At 43.0% G+C, this 18928-nt stretch overlaps 1 protein-coding gene across 1 annotated transcript in view; it reads left to right on the forward strand.

The window, feature by feature from the left end:
- The window catches only part of grip2b (glutamate receptor interacting protein 2b), a gene marked incomplete at both ends in the record, with an annotated part of 259777 nt that overhangs the window by 206041 nt on the left and 34808 nt on the right, over positions 1-18928 (forward strand). The window contains 5 exons of the mRNA XM_080001545.1: positions 4459-4536; positions 12087-12222; positions 12396-12541; positions 14893-14979; positions 16365-16440. Of these exons, the coding sequence (XP_079857671.1) occupies positions 4459-4536; positions 12087-12222; positions 12396-12541; positions 14893-14979; positions 16365-16440 (523 nt within the window). The remainder of the gene's footprint in view (positions 1-4458; positions 4537-12086; positions 12223-12395; positions 12542-14892; positions 14980-16364; positions 16441-18928) is intronic.

The raw sequence follows: 18928 nt of genomic DNA on the forward strand, positions 1-18928 counted from the left end.
GAGTCGAGCTACGTAGAGTAGAGGTAAAATAGAGGTAGAGTAAAGCAGTAGAGGTAGAGTAGAGTCATTCATCAGAGTTGGTCAATAATTTGGTTCAAAATGTGTTTTGATCAGTACTTAACTAAACTGGCATGCACACCCAAGAGTGTGATTGTTTTTGTGTGTGCTTTTGTGTGTGTGTGTTTCTTTTTGTGTTTTCTTGTGTCTGTGTGTATGTTTCTTTCTATTTCTGTGTGTTTCTATTTCTGTGTGTGTGTGTGTGTGTGTGTGTGTGTGTGTGTGTGTGTGTGTGTGTGTGTGTGTGTGTGTGTGTGTGTGTGTGTGTGTGTGTGTGTGTGTGTGTTCCTGCCTGGGGGCCTCTTTAACATCCGGACAGAAAACTTATAAAAGTGTTTTAAATGAAAGATTGAATTCAGAGCTTATGAATTATTAAAGTGATGACACATCAGGATCCCTGCAGAACAACGGCCTCATTTCACACAGCTACACCCAAATAGACTGAGCGCATTGGAGGGAGCTGTCACCCAAATTACTGAATGTGTCAAATACATATCATGCAGTTTATTATGTCACTGAGACACTTTTATCCTTTCACTTATTTATTTATAAGTGATCCATGTTAGGTACATTTGTGACCCACGGCGTATTTTAAGGGTCATTTGGCGGCTTTCGAGTTTGTTTGTTTTTGTTGCATCGTTTGAAAGTGGCGAATCAGAGCTTCCAAACAAGATGTCACTTGTGCAAACCAAGCAAACATTTTTAAAGCTATGACTTGTTAATGACAAGGGTGTGGCAAACTGTGTTTCTGAGAGAATCACCTCCAAAGTTTTACCCACACCAGGCTCATTCAGCCAGCTCCCAGAATGCAAATGGTGTTGGCGGACAAACAAAGCCCCATGGCTACTTAACATACTGCTGAATGGGCCAATCATGAACAGCTCAACAAATCACAACTATTTTGTTTTTAAAAATGCTTATATTTAACAGTAAGAATGTCCATGTTTTATTAAAGTGGAATTATTTTGGAGTTTTAAAGTACGGACAACACAACAAAATGTAGAGTCTATCAATATTATGAGTCTCAGAAAATATGAAATCTGAAAATCTGCCACCAACCTCAATGGACTTCATCATGTCATCAACTTCTTCCGTTGGAACAACAACAGGCTTATTCGTCGGTCTCCTCCGGTGGTTCTTGAAAATATTCTGTTTCATCGTCACATTACGTTTGAAATCCGCTGTTTGAAATGTGAGAAATATCAGATTCAGCAGCGCTGTCGTTCTCCGCGTCGCTGTGGGAGAACTGACTATCATCGAATGAAGTCCAATACGCGCCGCCAACACTGACTTGGATCTATCGCACTGATCACATTAAGGTCCAAAATATGATTCAGAGCTTCCGCCACCCACTTCTCGTAATTCATACCGATACGGAGAAGAAAGTTTTCACAGACAAGTGAAACTGAAACACCCCCGTGCTGCACTTTAACCGTTTGTATATGGAAGTAACGTAGGTTGTGACGCGAAGGTTTTTTTTTCTTCGCCGTTTCACAACAATGGCTCTGTGTGTGTAAAAGTAGTACGTATGTAAAGGTTGAATTCTATCAAAACGGTTTCACATTGTGACTTCACATCACATGGAATATGGATTAATGATTTTCACCTGGACGCTCGCTTTAAGGGAAACGATCGATCGGCGTTGTTCAGTGCTGTTCTGCGTCTCGGTAAGTGAACTGCGTTTCCCCATGTAGTCTAACGGGAATATAACTCCACGATTTAACATTTTTCTTCTATTTTTAAATCAAACTCGGTTTTGAAAATACGTTGAGAGATAAAAAAAAACCACAAAGGTGAATCTGGAAAAATCTGATTTTCCTTCAAGAAAGGTTTTTTCAACTTATTTGGCTGCTCCTGGCGATTTTGTAGGAGTGATGAGCTCCATTACCTCATTGGATAGAATTGCAGAGCCCAACAGATGGATGCAGGGGAGGTGGAGGGAGCGCAGCAACACAGCAAAGCAGGCCGCAAAGCATGTGGAGCAGGACAGACTAGTTGCTTAAAATGGCCGGCCCATATGGAAGTGTGTGGCGCCGTCGAGTTGTCTGACAGAACAAGCTCCGCAAGCATCATTTTTTTCTGTTTTTAAGCGATATTATCAAGTTGAATCAATTGAAAAACTGTTAATGTAAATCTAAAACTATTCGTTTAATTATTACTTCAAGTTATTTAAGTTGGTTGATGTTTTAACAGTGAGTTTAACCAACTTTACATCACAGTCTTTATCAGAAAAGCCTTCAAAAGAAACAAGTAACACTGGTGAAGTCAACGTTTTATTAATATATTTATTTTAATGTACTTGTGAACATTACATTAAATAATAATAATAATAATAATTATTAAAAAAAAAAAATAATAATAATATTGTAATATTATTTAGAGATTGTTTTCTTTCTTCTCTTGTTGACATCGTTGAACATGCATAAATTAAAAGTATTTAATTTACAGCAGCAGCTGTGAGATCTGTTCTGTTACTGAGTACATAACAAATACAATTAGATTCCAGGTTCCAAAATACTGCATTTATTGCTCATTAAAAGAGTTATTAAAATTGTTCATTCACCGTGTTAAACTGGATTAGGATCTGACGAGGACGGCACGCTGTAAAAGGCTATTTTTAGAATGTATTTAGTACATTTTATTTTAATAGTTGAATTATGTATCTAATGTATTTCTGGAGTTCACCAATATAATTTTTTCATATCAGTTAGAGAAATCCGTAAGATTAAGAAGAATTATTCAACCGATTTGATTTTCCATTTCAAGGTGTGTAACCATAGTGACATAGACAGAAAAACAGCAAACTGATCGAATTTCAGACTGATTTGACAATTAAATACTTACAAGTCTATTTTGTCATATTTTGTATTGTCATGTTAAAAATAAACTATGAAGTGATTCTGTTCCATCTTCTTCCTATGGATGAATCATATTTTTTCTCTTGACAGTTCACTTTGACTTTTGACATTCAAGCATTTCTTGAGGGTACCTGGGTTCCCTTAGAAGCAAACAGAGATCACCATTTGTTGTGCAGGAATCATTCCAGGGTATAGTGCGTGTTGGCACCTGTCAAAAATGGTCTGAAATTAATAAAAAGGTCCTTTGGTGAGTTCTTTTTCAGGCCAGGTCCTGCTTTTTGGTCATTGTGGAGACCTCTAGGACGGAGGACATTCGCAACTCTCTTGGAGGCAGTCTGAAATCGCCATTTCTCAGCAGTCCATGGTTTATTTCAGTGTATAATGTGTTCACCTGTCAAAAAGGTCAGAATCTCAGAAACAGGTCCGTGGCTTTGCACTACAGGTTAGTCACGGACTCTTTTCAGGTCGAGTCCAACTTTTTGGACATTATGAAGACCTCCAGGATAGAGGTCGTTGTCCCCATCCATTGAAACCTGTCGTACAACTTTGTTTACCAAAGTTTTTCCACTCCTCCAACACCTCCCGCTCCAGCAGGTGTAAACTAGGACGGGGCTCCCTCCCCAAAGACGCACCACAACAAAGGCCTCAGTTTCACTGTTGTGTCCTGGCACTCTCTAGAAATCCACTTACCTGTCAAATCAGAGAAGCGATACCTCCCACGGTGCGAGGTTTAAATTTTTCACCACCCATCCCTGTTTCGGTGTCGCACTCCACATGTCGAGTTTACGTCACATTTCAATATTTCAAGACTTTGTGGTTTGGCTGTTGCTTTTCATCCAGCGAGACTTGAAATGCAAAAAAGAACATCTGATTTTGTGTCCTCTCTGGGAGGGAAAACTGTTGGAGAGGTGAGAAGAAGAAAAAATAGAAATTAAATATGTGATGAATTACTGAAGTACCGGGTAGCTGCCATGTTGGGATCATTCCTATGTTCCCAGGGACTTACTGTATGTTTACAGGGTCCTATGTTTCCAGCGTCCAATGTTCCCAAGGTCCTATATTCCCAGGTCCTATATTGCCAGGTCCTATATTCCCGGTTCTCCTATATTCTATGTTCTCAAGGTCCTATTGTTCTCATGCTCCTATGTTCCCCAGCTATAGCACATAATGGGTTAGGGTTAGGGTTTGGGTTGATGATTTGACCCTGAACACCACAGATGTGACATTGTTTTGGAGACCTTCAAAATCATCCTTGATATTTGACTTGGGGGCAGGAATAAAGTGGATTGATTATTTTCCTGCCTCTTTAGTTATGTAGTTTTGGAAATTGATCACGTCCACCAGTAGCATACCACACCTGTGGTTGTAATGGGCAGCATGGTGTGACTCTGTGTAGATGTATTATTGTCACTCGTAATAGTGTTGAAAAAAAACAACTGTGTGTGTAAGTCAATGGTACAAACCTTAAGAATATCAGGCTCTGTTTTTGTTTTTGTGATTTTTTTTTACAAATCTCCATCTTTTGTCCTTGTGTCCATTCCAGATGACGGGCCGTATGGAAAAACTAAAGACATCACTGGACCAGACCACACCATGTCCTCCAGAAGACACAGTATACCAGGTATGTCCAACACACCTGTCTGTCTGTCTTGTACTTGAGGATCATTTCTGAGGAGTGATTTTTCATCTTTATCATTATAAAAGGTTTTTTTTTCCAGACTTCAGTCAAAGCAATCAATGCTCGGATGTGATTGGTCAATATGATGTGATGGGATCCCTGAATGACCTAAAGACAATTCCCAAAACCGCTTCGCCACCTGTTTTCATACTCTTGCTAACAGTACCTAGTGGCGCCATCTTGTGATGCTACGTTAAAACTACAATGGAAAGGTTGAAATACAGAAGTCCGTAGAGCCCATGCAATTTGTTATTTTGGGCTCCATTAAATGAGATCACAACATATTTATATTGGGATCACGAGTTAAGAAAAGTTTGTTTTTTTCACGTGATCACGACTTATTGTATCCCCGTGACTGGCAGGTGCCTTAGACTCCTTGGTCCGTGTTTCAAGATGGGTCGGGTGGGTAACAGGCATCGCCGCTGACCCTTTGCAGTGAGTGTGCGTGGGTCCCTGTCCAGAGGGACGCGGCTGGGTGCGGCGCACTGTGGACAGTCCCCTCCGGTCGAAGCTTGGGCGGGGGGGCGATTAGGCCTTGTCCCCGTCCACAAGGTGGAGCCCAGAGGTGGGCCCTTCCAATTCGACCCAGAGCGCACCGCCATAGAGGAAATACGCCAGACTGTGGCTGGCGGAGGCCCTAGGAAACAACTTTTGTTGTGTCGTGATCACGAGATAAATAAGTTGTGATCTCGAGATGACCGTACCTAAAATAATAATATTGCGTGGAATCTCCTGACTTCCATATTGATTAGATTCAACTCATTGTCATCACACAGAGTACAAGTACTGAGGCAATGAAATGCATTTCACCATCCTAGTCACTGACATATCTAGAAGCAGTGGGCTGCCGTATAGCAGCGCCTTGGGAGCAGTTAGGGGGTTCAGTGTCTTGATCAAGGACACATTAGCACGCTACCAGGAGGAGCCGGGAATCAAACCGGCAACCCTCCGATTACTAGACGACCCGCTCTACCTCCTGTGTGTGTGTGGAACATACATTTTGCCCGTAGTTCTTCCTGAGATGGATGGAGCTTTATGTCTAACATCATTATAGTGGACTGTAGTGTATATTGTTTCATGTGGTCTCAGGATCCAGTTTGGCTTTGGGGGATGGAACGTCGAGATTGGAGCTTTAATTCACTGTTGTAAAGTCACCACACAACTGAGGACAGTCACAGTTTTATTTGGTCATTTTATTAAATATCCAAGCTGGACTTCCTTTCTCTCTCTCTCTCTCTCCCTCTCTCTCTCCCTCGCTCTCTCATTCTCTCCCTCTCTCTGTGTCTCTGAATTCAATTCAATTCAATTCAAAGGGGCTTTATTGGCATGGGAAACAGTCGTTTACATTGCCAAAGCAAGTGTCAAGTCAAGTGTCAAGTCAAGTGTCAAGTGTCTCTCTCTCTCTCTCTCTCTCTCTCTCTCTCTCTCTCGCTCTCTCTCTCATTGTGTACTTTTATTTTTGTTGCTTTTCCCTTTGTTAATGTCTATCATTTTCCACGCACACACATTAAAAGAAACACACACACACACACACACACACACACACACACACACACACACACACACACACACACACTTGAAATCTCTCATTTCATTCTCTCCATTCTCACTTTCTCTCTCATCATCTACCCTCCTCGTCACCTTTTCCAAATCCCTCTATTGTGTTTTTATCTCTCTCTCTCTCTCTCTCTCTCTCTCTCGCTCTCTCCACATCGCTCCATCATATCCACCTTTTCCTCTGAACTGTCTCTTCATTTAAATTCCCTTCTTCTTCTTGATCTCTCTCTCTTATTCTCCCACCTCTTCTTCTTATCGTCAACCTCGTTTTTTTTTTGTCGTCCTTAATCCGGGGGAAGGATTTCCTGCTTCCCTCTCACTCCCTTCACTCCCTCCCGTGCTGCTTTAAAATGCCTTGCTCCAGGGCAAGGCGGCCGGGGTGTTTTTCAATTCCTCTCACTAGTAATGGCTATGCATCTGCACAGGCGTGTGTGTGTGTGTGTTAGAGGTCCATATGAATTCGGAAGTACAACACAAGAGGGAATACTGAGGGTCTGTGTCATTGTGAGCTGTGTATGTGCTCAGTGTGAGCTCTGGCGCATTGAAACTTAATGAATCACTTCCACTTATGAGGTCATCCATTCAGTTATGGTCATTTGAGACAATCAAGTATTCATTTTTGTCAATAATTCAGCTCAGGATGACATTAGCGAGCCAAAGAGTTGCCTGGTAACGCAAAAACTGTTTCCTGTAGCTGCTTACCTGGAAAGAGGAATGACACTAGTATCAGATCCTAAACTCTGGAACAACCTTCCCGAAACCTTCCCGCTTTCGGTTTTTGTTTTGCAGCCTTTATTTTTAACGTTGTCTTTTTTTGAATCCCTGCCCTCCGTAAAGCACTGTGGAGCAAAAGTGTTTTTGCTCTTTTAAAGTGCTCTATAAATATGGATTGATTTGATTTGATTTCTAATATTAACCTTTTTCATTAAATGCGTTTTACTTGTTTGCTTTGCTTTTATTCTTCTTCTTCTTCTTCTTCTTCTTCTTCTTCTTCTTATTATTATTATTATTATTATTATTATTATTATTATTATTATTATTATTATTATTATTATTATTATTATTATTGTTGTTATTATTCTTATTATATTGATATTTATGGTGTCAAAACAAATGTTGTATGTGATATGTGTGCTGACCATAGTTTTGTTTGATTGTGAAGCCATCTCATGTCCCTGCTGTCATTTCAGAATTTTACTTAAACTTTTTTCCATTTCTGGAAATTCTTTCAACATCATGTTGAAAATGGGCTGAAGTCGGTCTATTTGCACGTCTGAGCCCGACATAAATGAACATGTTTTATTATATTATGTGTAAATCTTTGCTCGCATAATTAGATGCATATATCTGTCTGTGTGAGTGTGTGTGTGTGTGTGTGTGTGTGTGTGTGTGCGTGTGTGTGTATGTGTGTGTGTGTGTGTGTGAGTGTGTGCGTGCGTGCGCATGTGTGTGTGTTTGTCTTATATAAATGTGTGTATGTACGTGTGGGATTGATTGAGGGATTAACTGCCAGCTAATCTCTATTATTCGGCACGACCCAGTCAGCTATCACACTCTCCCTTTGTGTGTGTGTGTGTGTGTGTGTGTGTGTGTGTGTGTGTGTGTGTGTGTGTGTGTGTGTGTGTGTGTGTGTGTGTGTGTGTGTAAATTAAGGGCAAACAAAAGACAAAGTAGAAATGGGATCATCTATCTGTGTATGGTTATTGGGTAGAACACCTGTAACACCAAAATCTAATAATATATACTCATATATATATAGCCTGTTATACAGTATACTTTAAAAATATATACTTCATTGATACTTATATAATGCTTCACTTTTATAGCTCGTCAAATTGAGATCAATATCTCCTTTTCAAGCTCAAGTGTATTTTCTGTACTGTTAGTTGTTAGTACTGATATATTTATATATATATATGAATTGACCATAACATAATTCAATTAGAATTATTCTCCAAACAATCACATGAGCAACAGTAAAAACATAGAGAGTCACATAGTTAGTCTAGCACAAATTATTTGAGTAAAATCTCTCTCAAAGGTTAGTAAAATAGTTCACTTTGAGCTCAACATTTGGGTTCTCTTACCCAGTTTGAGTGAACCGAATGAAACCGAGTGTTCCCATCAGCGGTTTGGGGGTTGGAATGTCCTATTTACGGTGTGATTGTTGGTTCTAAAAGGGAAAATAACCAACATTAGAACAGTACAGCAGAAGTAGGAGGTCAAAATAAGGCTATTTGAGAAAACCCAAACTATTTATAGGTTTCCAGTTTGGATTATCCTCGACTCTTGCACTGTTCAGTGTGGTGGACTAGAGTGCTGCAGGGGGGCTGGGGATTCGGGGTGTTTGGGTTCGGTTTCCAAGGTAGCTACCACCAAGGTTTACCTATGTTTGGTGAAACTTATAACTAATCCCACAAATAAACAAAGCGAATGCAAAACTTCAAACTCTATTCACATTGGCTAGACACTTGTTTAAACAACTGACCCAGACAACTCTTTTGAATGAAAATAAGTAACCCTTTACTGACTGTTTTTCATATTTACAAATAATAACTACCCTTTTAATTGAAAAAAAAACAAAAAACATCAATAACACAAATCAGACCACTTTAAGTTAAAAAAACAAACAATACACTCAAAACTTTAATCCCCTATTCCCAATATCAAACAGCCCAATTGAACTACTTAGCCCGACATTAACCACAATTATGGGCCCACACACACACACACACACACACACACGCACACACACACACTCACTCGCACACACGTGTAGCTGGATACCGTTGCGGGCCGGTGCGTTGCTCGGGTGCGGTCCTGCCGAAAAAACAGTCGTAGAGTGGGGAACAAAAAAAGCCCCACTCACAAGTCCAAAGTAAACCCTGTAAAACAGGTTGTGGTCGGAAAATATAAAACAGTGGCGGAGGTGAAATCCTCGTTAGAAATCACTCCGATCTAGCGATTCGTCGACGTTAGTTTAGTCGACACTCGCACTACACAGTCACCTTAATACACGGCGATTAAGCAAGAAATGTATGTGGTCTTATGCTGAACTTTCTGCGGTTTCTTGAATCATACACGGCGCTACTTCCCCCTCCTCTCGTCTCTCTCCCGCTCTCCCTCATTCCTCTCTCCTCCGTCCGCACATCTCCCCTCCAAGCGAGTCAGAGCGGGTCACGTCACTTCCCTGAGCTGAGCCGAGCGAGTCAGAGCGGGTCACGTCACTTCCCTGAGCTGAGCCGAGCGAGTCAGAGCGGGTGACGTCGCTTCCGTAAACTAAGCCGTGGCGCTGAACCCCGCTAACGTCGATCGATCGTCTCCCCTTCGCTCTTAACCTCCGGCCAATTACCACAGGTGACACTGACGGATACCTCCAGCAACCAATCAAACAATATCGCTTAGAACTGTTCACTCCAATTACCGATTCACCCATTTACATTCTACGCCATTTATGATCAAACTGTCCCACTCCTTCATCCAACCATTTCTCCACCCTCACTAAACCAAATCAACTTCAGTTCAGTTGCTTTTCAACTTCTAGGAACCAACCCATTCCAATCCCCCCAATTTACACCGGGCTACACACACAATTCAATGATGTGAAAAGAGATTTGATGATAGTGGTGACCTGACTTATTTTCATAGTTTGAAGTCCAGTCCCCCCAAAAAAACGCCAATAATGCGAAAATGCTGCCTTAGCTTATCGCAGCGCGTCACGGAATCGGAATCCGACTCTCCATAGGAATGGGTGGACGTCCGTTTTTTTTCTTGTGGTTTGTCAGATATGGTGTGAAGCAAGCCTGGCCCTTAAGAGGAACGCTGCACAGGCCGCCGCCACAACGGCAAAATCCATGATAAGTGAAGAGAAGAGAAATTAACCCAACACACATACAGTATCTACAACAACCATACAAAGTATACCTCCGCCATGTTCTGTTTCTAAAATCAGTAGAATTCACCTCTGATCCAGCACAATCCTAAAAACCTTTCGTGTCCTTCTCAATGACTCTTGGGATGCAAACATAGCGACATGCCGATATCTATTTGGTTAAAATGGGGGGTAGCCATGGCTGCAGTCCATGACCGTCCATCCAACATTAGCTTTTACTGACACAGGAAGTGGTCCGCTAGTGGGTTCAGCTTTGGGGACAAGACACTATAAGTGTCTTGAGTGCCACTATGAGTGGAGAAGTGTTCACTGTCATATCATTTTGAGAGTACTCACATCCGAGAGCAGTGTAAGAGTTTTTCCCCAATAATTAAGGAACAGTTTGATTCGTGTGAAGTCACTCTCGGCAAAGTCCTGTGACAAAGCACCGGGCTGGCAGTACCGCTTGGAGTGGAATAGCTTCTCAGGTACATTTCCCTGGAGCATGAAAGTGACTGAACTCGAAAGAAACTCCACGAAAGCTCATTTTCCAGCCTTTCAATGTTGATGCATGAGTTGTGAGCCACTCTTGGTTAGTCGCATACCGAGTACTGAGTATCTTTTTGGGGGGGTACAGCCGTTGACCCCTCATTTTGATACTATTGGCTTGCCGGTTTCTACGATTCACTTTTACACGCATGTGTGTATGTGCATAGTGCGGCTCAGTGGTTAGCGCTGTCGCCTCAAACCCATGACCTCCTGGGTCCAAACTCAACCATTCTGTGTGGAGTTTGCATGTTCTCCCACCCTTTTCGCGTGGGTTTCCTCGGGGTGCTCCGGCTTCCCCCACCCCAAAGACATGCACGTCAGGGTTGGACACACCTGCGGATGCCCCTGAGCAAGGCATCGATCAAGATCCGGAGTTGATCCCCAGGCGCCGCTGCTCCTAGACACCCAAGATACTCGGATCGGTCAAATGCAGAGAACCGATTCCCCCCAGAGGGTTTGATGAAGTATATTAACTATGACCAACATGCACCTGTATCTTTACTGCTGTAAAATGTGCGGTTTCCCCCGGGCAGGGAGGACAGAGTGTTCTCACTAAATGCAGGTTTTGGAGGAACATGGCCGCTTACGTTTCCAACCCAGGACTCCACAGCTGTTGTCGGACAAACAAAATGAGACTGTGTCAATTCCCGTTATCGTCTCCTGTCAGGTCAAATCACGTGCAGCTTCCGTCTGGAATCCTCAATCACGGTTGTGGTCTCCCAGGGCTTCACGAGCCCCCGTTTACCGGCAGAGAACCGGAACGGTCTTGTCTCATCATTTCTTTGTGTTCAAGTCATTCCGCTGACGTTCTTCAGGCCCCGGTTTGGACCTGATCTGACAGAAGTGGGGTGTTGCGATGGACAATGAGCATTTTGGACGCTAGTCGGTCGTTTCAGCCCGTGCAGCAGGCCGGGGTGAAGGACAACCCGACGCGGAGAACAGAACGTTTGATCGTCATCATCGTCGTCATTTCCACGTTTGCTTGTGGTTGGCTTTCTCCAACAATTATCCATCCACTCAAGATCATGCGTAGAACCGGTGGTCGCACTCGTCGACCAAGACGCTGGAGAACTGACCCGTGTGAACGTTGGGCTGAAAAGAACATTTTCAAATCAAAATAGAATTTCACAATATTTCCTTATATTTTGTGGTCTCTTCCCTTTGGAAAATAAGCGATGAGGATCTGGCTGCGGAGATGAACTGCTCAGGTTTCAATGTCTCAAATGTTTTGATACTCGATGTGATCAATGTGATTGATCCCGTCCACTAACCAAATGTCTCTTCATTTCTATATCCCTTTATTTTGCGTGTGTCCTTGTGGATTTCTGTGTTTGTGTATGTTTGGGTGAATATTTTGTATGCGTGTGCATGTTAAATGTATGTGCATATGTTTTTGTCTGCCTATGTGTCTGTGTGTTCGGTCTATGTGTCTGTATTTACGTGTGTGTGTGTGTGTGTGTGTGTGCGTGCGTGCGTGCGTGCGCGCGCATGCGTGTGTGTGTGTGTTTGTGGGTAGAAGCTCTGCGAGGGGTCACCATGGTGGAGCTGGTGAAGAAGGAAGGCAGCACTCTGGGTCTCACCATCTCAGGAGGAACGGACAAGGACGGGAAGCCCCGGGTATCAAACCTGCGGCCGGGAGGACTCGCTGCCAGGTGAGGGACAGATTTTCCCACCTGTTATGCACCTTTAGACCTACCTGTATGGTCCTGTTTTTGGAAATACACAAAGGAAAAGGTAGGTAGACACAAAGATAAATATGTACATACTTTTATATATATACTGTATATATTCTAACTTTGAGTGTATCCTCATTCTTTCCTCCTAGAAGTGACCAGCTAAACGTGGGCGACTACATCAAGTCGGTCAACGGCATCAACCTGACCAAGTTACGCCACGAGGAGATCATTAGTTTACTGAAGAATGTGGGCGAGCGGGTGCTGCTGGAGGTGGAGTATGAGCTGCCCCCTACAGGTACACGCCGGCATTCCTCAGGTTGTCGTGATAGCACAACAATATGAATTGAGAGGAGGAGCTTCGGCTCATTTTTACGTTCCCTGTTCCACGTTTTTTTGACCGACGCATCAGAGGCAATCGAACCCTTAGAGCAGCGGTTCCGAACATGGGGTCCGTGGCCCCCTTGGACGGACACCAACGACCACAGGGGAGGGTCACCAAGGGTTTATCAGTTCGGAGGATGTCAAAAATAGTTGAAAATCACAAAATCACAATGTCCATACCAAGTCCTTCCTAGAACTGGAGCCTCTTTAAAAATGTCCTTGTTGCATGGTCCAAGAGCTTTTTCTCTATGATCCTCATGGAATCGTATTGTCCCCTTTAGTATTGTCTATGGAAGAAGTGTTTATCAGTGAGCAACTACTGGTCCAGAGCAGTGGTTCTCAACTGGCTGAGCGTCAGGATCCACATTTGTCCTTTGTCGTCAAAGAGATACTAGTTAGTTATTTTGTGTTACCTTTTATTTTTATTTTATTTTTTATCTTTCCTCCTTTATCAACTATGATATGTTGTGGTTTCTCTTTCTCGAGCCAGATGTACTTATTGTAAGTCGCTTTGGACAAAAGCGTCTGCTAAATGCCCTAAATAAATAAATAAAGAGCTAAATAAATAAATAAATAAATGAATAAATGAAAATACTCTAGTTCTCTGATGACCTCCACAGGAAATAGGCTAGTTGATCCCCTCTGCAGCCTTGCATTGCGCTAAGACGGTTAGCATGCAGCCCATGGCTATGAAAGATTCAACTGGCATCAACCTTCTCGTCTGGATCTCAGAAGGATGGACAAGAAGGCCACTTTCCCCAAAACTGGAGCATCCAGTATCCTGTTAGGTCACCACTCCAACACAAAGATTTGAACCATTCTGAAGTGGAATACGGGCTAAAACCCCAATGAAGTGAAAAGCCATTGAAATAATAGCGACTCGTTTCCCGAGATTCCAAATGACCGTTTTATCCAGACGGCAACCAAATGCAAATAGGCCTCAAGAGAACGTGAGGAAAATAACTGGAAAACAGCGGAATGGGCGTTCTGTGGCTTGGCCTTGACACTGTGTCAAAGTGTGAAATAGCCTCGTCGCAGGTCCCCTGGAAAGGGACCTGCGACCCACTTTGGATCCGGACCCATCAGTTGAGAACCACTGGTTAACGTCTGTCTGCCTGTCTGTCTGTCTGTCTGTCTGTCTTTAGCGTGTCCCTCTCGTCTGCTTTTGCTCTATTTTAAGTCTTTTTGTCCTTTTACTTCAAAGTCCAGTTTTTTCGGCTATTTTACCCGGTCTCCTGACACTGTCTTAACATCTCTCTCTCCATCCCTCTCCCTATCTCTCCATCTTTCTCTCCATCGCTCTCTCTCTCTCTCTCCATCCCTCTCCCCCCTCTCTGTCTCTCCATCTCTCTCCATCTCTCTCCGTCCGTCCCTCTACCTCTCTCTCTCCATCTCTCTCTCCATTTCTCCCTCTCCATCTCTCCCTCCATCTCTCCCTCTCCCTCTCTCTCTCCATCCTTCTCTCTCTGTCTCTCCCCCTCGTCTCTCTCTATCCATCCATCTACCTCTCTCTTTCTCTCCATCTCTCTCACCATCCCTCTCTTTCTCTATCTCTCTCCACCCCTTCCTCCCTCTCTGTCTCTCCATCTCTCTCTCCCTCTCTCTCTCCATCTCTCTCCATCCATCCTTCTCCCTCTCTCTCTCCATCTACCTTCCTCTCTCTCCATCTCTCTCTATCCATCCCTTTCCCTCTCTCTTTCTCTCCATCTCTGTCCATCCCTCTCCCCCTCTCTCTCTCCATCTTCCTCCCCTCTCTCTCTCCATTGCTCTGCTTCTTTCTCTATCTCTCTCTCCATCCCTCTCTTTCGCTCTCCCTCTCCATCTCTCTCTCTCCATCCCTCTGCCCCTCTCTGTCTTTCCCTCTCTCTCTCTTTCTCTCTCTCTCCATCTCTCTCTATCCATCACTTCCTCTCTCCCTCCATCCCTCTCTCCCTCTCTCTCTCCATTTCTCCTCATCTCTCTCGCCATCTCTCTCTTCCTGTCTCCATCTTTCTCTATCCATCCCTCTCCCTCCCTCTCCCCATCTCTCTCTTCATCCTTCTCTCTCTCTCTCTCCCTCCATCCCTCTCTCTCTCCCCCTCTCTCTCCGTCTCTCTCTCTCCGTCTCTCCCTCTCCATCTCCCTCTCCATCTCCCTCTCCATCTCTCTTCATCTCTCTCTCCATCTCTCTCCCTCCGCCCCTCTGTCTCTCCCTCTCTCTCTCTCTCTCTCTCTCTCTCTCTCTCCATCCTCTCTTCACCTCTCTCTCTCCCTTCTCACCCCCAGCACCAGATAGTACCTCAGGGGTTATATCCAAGACAATCGACGTATGTTTGCACAAAGAAGGGAGCAGCTTTGGTTTTGTCATGAGAGGTGAGCGTCGCGGCTTCGCAGATGGAGGAGAGGTTCAGAAAACAGGAGAAAGACTTTAGATTTAGAATTTGAAATACCCGAAAGGAAAACCACCGCAAGAGCACTGCAAGAAATGAAATTTCTTGACAAAGGCGCAACATCTTCAAAACAAACAATCGATGATGTGTTTTCTTTTCACGCTGGATGTATTGATTGGCCTAGAATGACAGATGCCGGCTTTCTCAGCTAGTTTTGTGAAAATAATGTCTTCAAACGATCGTAGCGAGACAAATAATTGCTGGTTCTCTGACTTTCTCTCTGTCAAATAAGTAATGCATCTGTAATTTAAAAGAATACCACAGGTTTTATTCTTAAGAAATCTTATCAAGAAATTAACAACTTTGGATTGGACTTAACACCAAGTCAGATAGGGCAGTAAACTGTCCTCCATTCAATTCAAACCATCGACCCCGGTCATAGTGCCTCTTTTTCCCCCACGGGTTTGAATGGAAAAAGAGGCACTATGACATCATCAGGTTGGAGGCGTGGCCAGCAGTAGCTCAGCGCAGCACTATTTTGCTGACAAACCTAAGTTGCTCTGTGATGGGGAAAGTAAATAAGTCCAAATCTGCCCTCACACAACGGCAACACCGAGCCAAAGAGTAACAGCAAAGGAAAAAGCTTCACATAATAAGAAGCATCTGGCTGTGACTGTTTTATGTGTGTGTGTGTGTGTGTGTGTGTGTGTGTGTGTGTGTGTGTGTGTGTGTGTGTGTGTGTGTGTGTGTGTGTGTGTGTGTGTGTGTGTGTGTGTGTGTGTGTGTGTGTGTGTGTGTGTGCAAATGTGTTGAAACTGACGTCTGTGCTCGGTGGGATTCCTCTGCACCGGCAGGATGATGATATAACTGTGTAAAAGTTCAAAAACTTTGAAATCTTTGTGTGAGTCAAAAGTGTGCTTCTTCAGTTGTACACAGACCTAAATTTAGGATATATGTCATAGTATTGATGATTTGTTGATATCCTATACATATACCATGAGGAATTGTTATTTTACTCTTTACACTCTTTAATCCATTAGTTTATTTGTATCTTTACTCCATAAGTTCAAATTTGGCTCTTTCAAGAGTTCAATATCTTCTTATCTTATCCTATTGCTGAAATGCATATGTTGGGTTAAAAATGACCCAGATTGTGTGTTCAAGCTTTAATCGTGAATCTAAAATGGAATTCCTTATTTGATGGTGTTTCTGAATTAGTTTCATTACATTTTAATTTAGTAAAGCCATATAAATCAAAACAAAACGCTGCATCATTTTTGACCCGACACATGCATTTTAGGGGTCAAATCACCTTTGCATTCTGGGATAAATCATTTGTCCTGTTCCTTTGTGTCTGAAACACTATAGGCGGTTCCCACGAAGACTGGCACAAATCACGCCCCCTAGTGGTGACGTACGTCCGGCCGGGAGGCCCCGCAGACAGGTAACTACAAACTCTCAGTACAATAACAAACTCCGACCAGGGACGGAGAGGGCGCGTTTTGAGCTGTCCGAGGGAAACACAGATCTTGAATGGAGCCTGGGGGTCAGTCACACTCCACGGATCTTTTTCACAATCCAGACGATTCGTTCGCGCCGGTGAATGTTTGCGACCCTGGCGCGGTGATGTCATTTCCCGTGACAGCCGGCGGTGCGTTGACGGTGATGTTTTGCTCAGCCGGGTGAATCACCTCGCAGCGGGATGTCACGCCAGCCGGAGGGGGCGGATCTCGGACATACAGAGCAGTGTTGCATCACTGCTGGATGCGGGAGTTACATAAGCACTACTCCACCTTAGTGTCAAAGAGGAATTACGTGGAAAACCTTGGGAGCCCTGACTCTGTGCTGGAGCTGGACTCGGCCTCAGACCATGCCTTGAATCAGACTTGACTTGGACTGCCATACCTACGTACATATCAAATACGCATACTACTGCTTTGGCACAAACATTTTTTTTGTGAGTAAAAAGATCAGCGTCTTCTCGAACGTATCGCATCATCATATCACCGCTCCACTTCCTTTCGGCACGTTGAGGGTGGACGAACGATGCATAGAAACTTTAAGAGGCGTCTTGTCCTCACAATGCATCGTGGGATACGCTCCCTAGCGTGGTTTGCAGTGCAGTGTCGTGCTGATTTACAGTAATTACTAAATCATTGCAGCATCTACAGCGTTACCTGCTTTTGTGACAAACTGTGCAGCTCAGTTTTCGGCTGCATTCCCTGCGTTACATCACTCGCTGCAGACACATGTTTCGGGTGGTGGTGGTGGTGGTGCTGTTGTCAGATTCGGGTGGATGTCGCGGCGTGAGGAGCCCGTAGGCGCTGACGGTGCCGCTTCACTCAAACGGGTGTGATGACGGAGCTGCATTACTCACTCCTCTCCACAAATCTGCTTCTACACTGGAAAAGTCCCCAACGCCAGCTGGAAAAGAAACCACCCGGAAAGCGACATTTTGTGGATTTCTTTGTGGATATTCTAGTCTGTGGAAATATGAATTATAATCAGTTTAATCCTCCAGGTGCATTAACATGAACAATGAATTTGTCGTGGTGAAGATTGTTTTTTCAGGCGATTAAGCTTAACAGCCGAAAAAATTGAGATTTTATTTTTTTAATTAAATTAAATTATTATTATTATTATTATTATTATTATTATTATTATTATTATTATTATTATTATTTTAATAATTACAATAATAATAATATTAATAATACTAAAGTCGCTTTAGGTACAGTACATACAGGTTTCTGGGTTCTGTGAAACGCAGTACAAGTTACAAAAAGCAGCTGTCTGCATTTGGTTGTAAACCAGGGTTTGTCATTGCTATAACTCACCGTGATGCTTGTGTTGATACAAAGGTAGTCTCTGAGGCCGATATATGAGTCACAGCATTGATTTTCTAGAAAAAGATATGAGGTCTGTACGGTGTTTCACGGTGTTCCACTGTGTTCTCCCCTCGCCTTGGGCCGGTCATCATCCAGGCCGATGGGACTTGTTGTGATCTAAGGTCACTCCAAGTCCGCCTTGTCCATTGTGAGGTCGGGCGGAAGGATAATAGGGATTATCCCTATCCCTATTGCCCTAATAATAATAATAATAATAATAATAATAATAATAATAATAATAATAATAATAATATACCCAAATAGCTGAAAATACAAAACAGAAATAGTCTCATACATAAAAAAAACTATTGAATATATAAAATGCAATACTATGCACAGGATTCAGTCCATTTTTTTAATGGGTGTATACTGTAGGGTATAATTTATGAATATTAATTATGACTATTTACTAACTGCCTTATTAGTTTATCATGTTCATACCAGTGTCATTGTATGTGTATTATTGCACAAAATGTGATTTTATTAGAAAAATAATAATGGCAGTCTGAAAAATGTGTTAAAAACATTAGTTCGCTTTGATAAATTATGATCAAATTGATAATGTGTGTGTGTGTGTGTGTGTGTGTGTGTGTGCAAATGTGTTGAAATTATCAGAACTATTTGTAAATCAGGATGTCGACCATAATACCTTTCGGTTTGATTTGAGCTCTGCGGTTTCGGGTTTTTGGGCTCTGTCATAATGGAAATTCAATAAGTACTTTTCGATTTTTTTGCTTATTTGCGTGTGTGTGTGTGTGTGTGTGTGTGTGTGTGTGTGTGTGTGTGTGTGTGTGTGTGGCGTGTTTGTGAGTGTGTTTGTGAGTGTCTGTGTTGAATGCGTTTGTGTGCATTTTTGTGTGTGTGAGTTTGGTATGAGGGCATTGAACACAATGTGAAAGGCAGTCCAAACGAGAATGTAAATGTTCCATCCCCTCTACTCCTCTCCTCTTCCCTCACCCTCTCCCCTCCTCCTCTCTCCTCTTCTTCCCCTCTTTTTCTGTCCTGTCTTTCACCTTTTCCATCTGTCCTGAAGATTTGATGTGT

The sequence above is a fragment of the Zeus faber genome, assembly GCF_960531495.2.
Source record: "Zeus faber genome assembly, chromosome: 5".
Classification (NCBI taxonomy): Eukaryota; Metazoa; Chordata; class Actinopteri; order Zeiformes; family Zeidae; genus Zeus; species Zeus faber.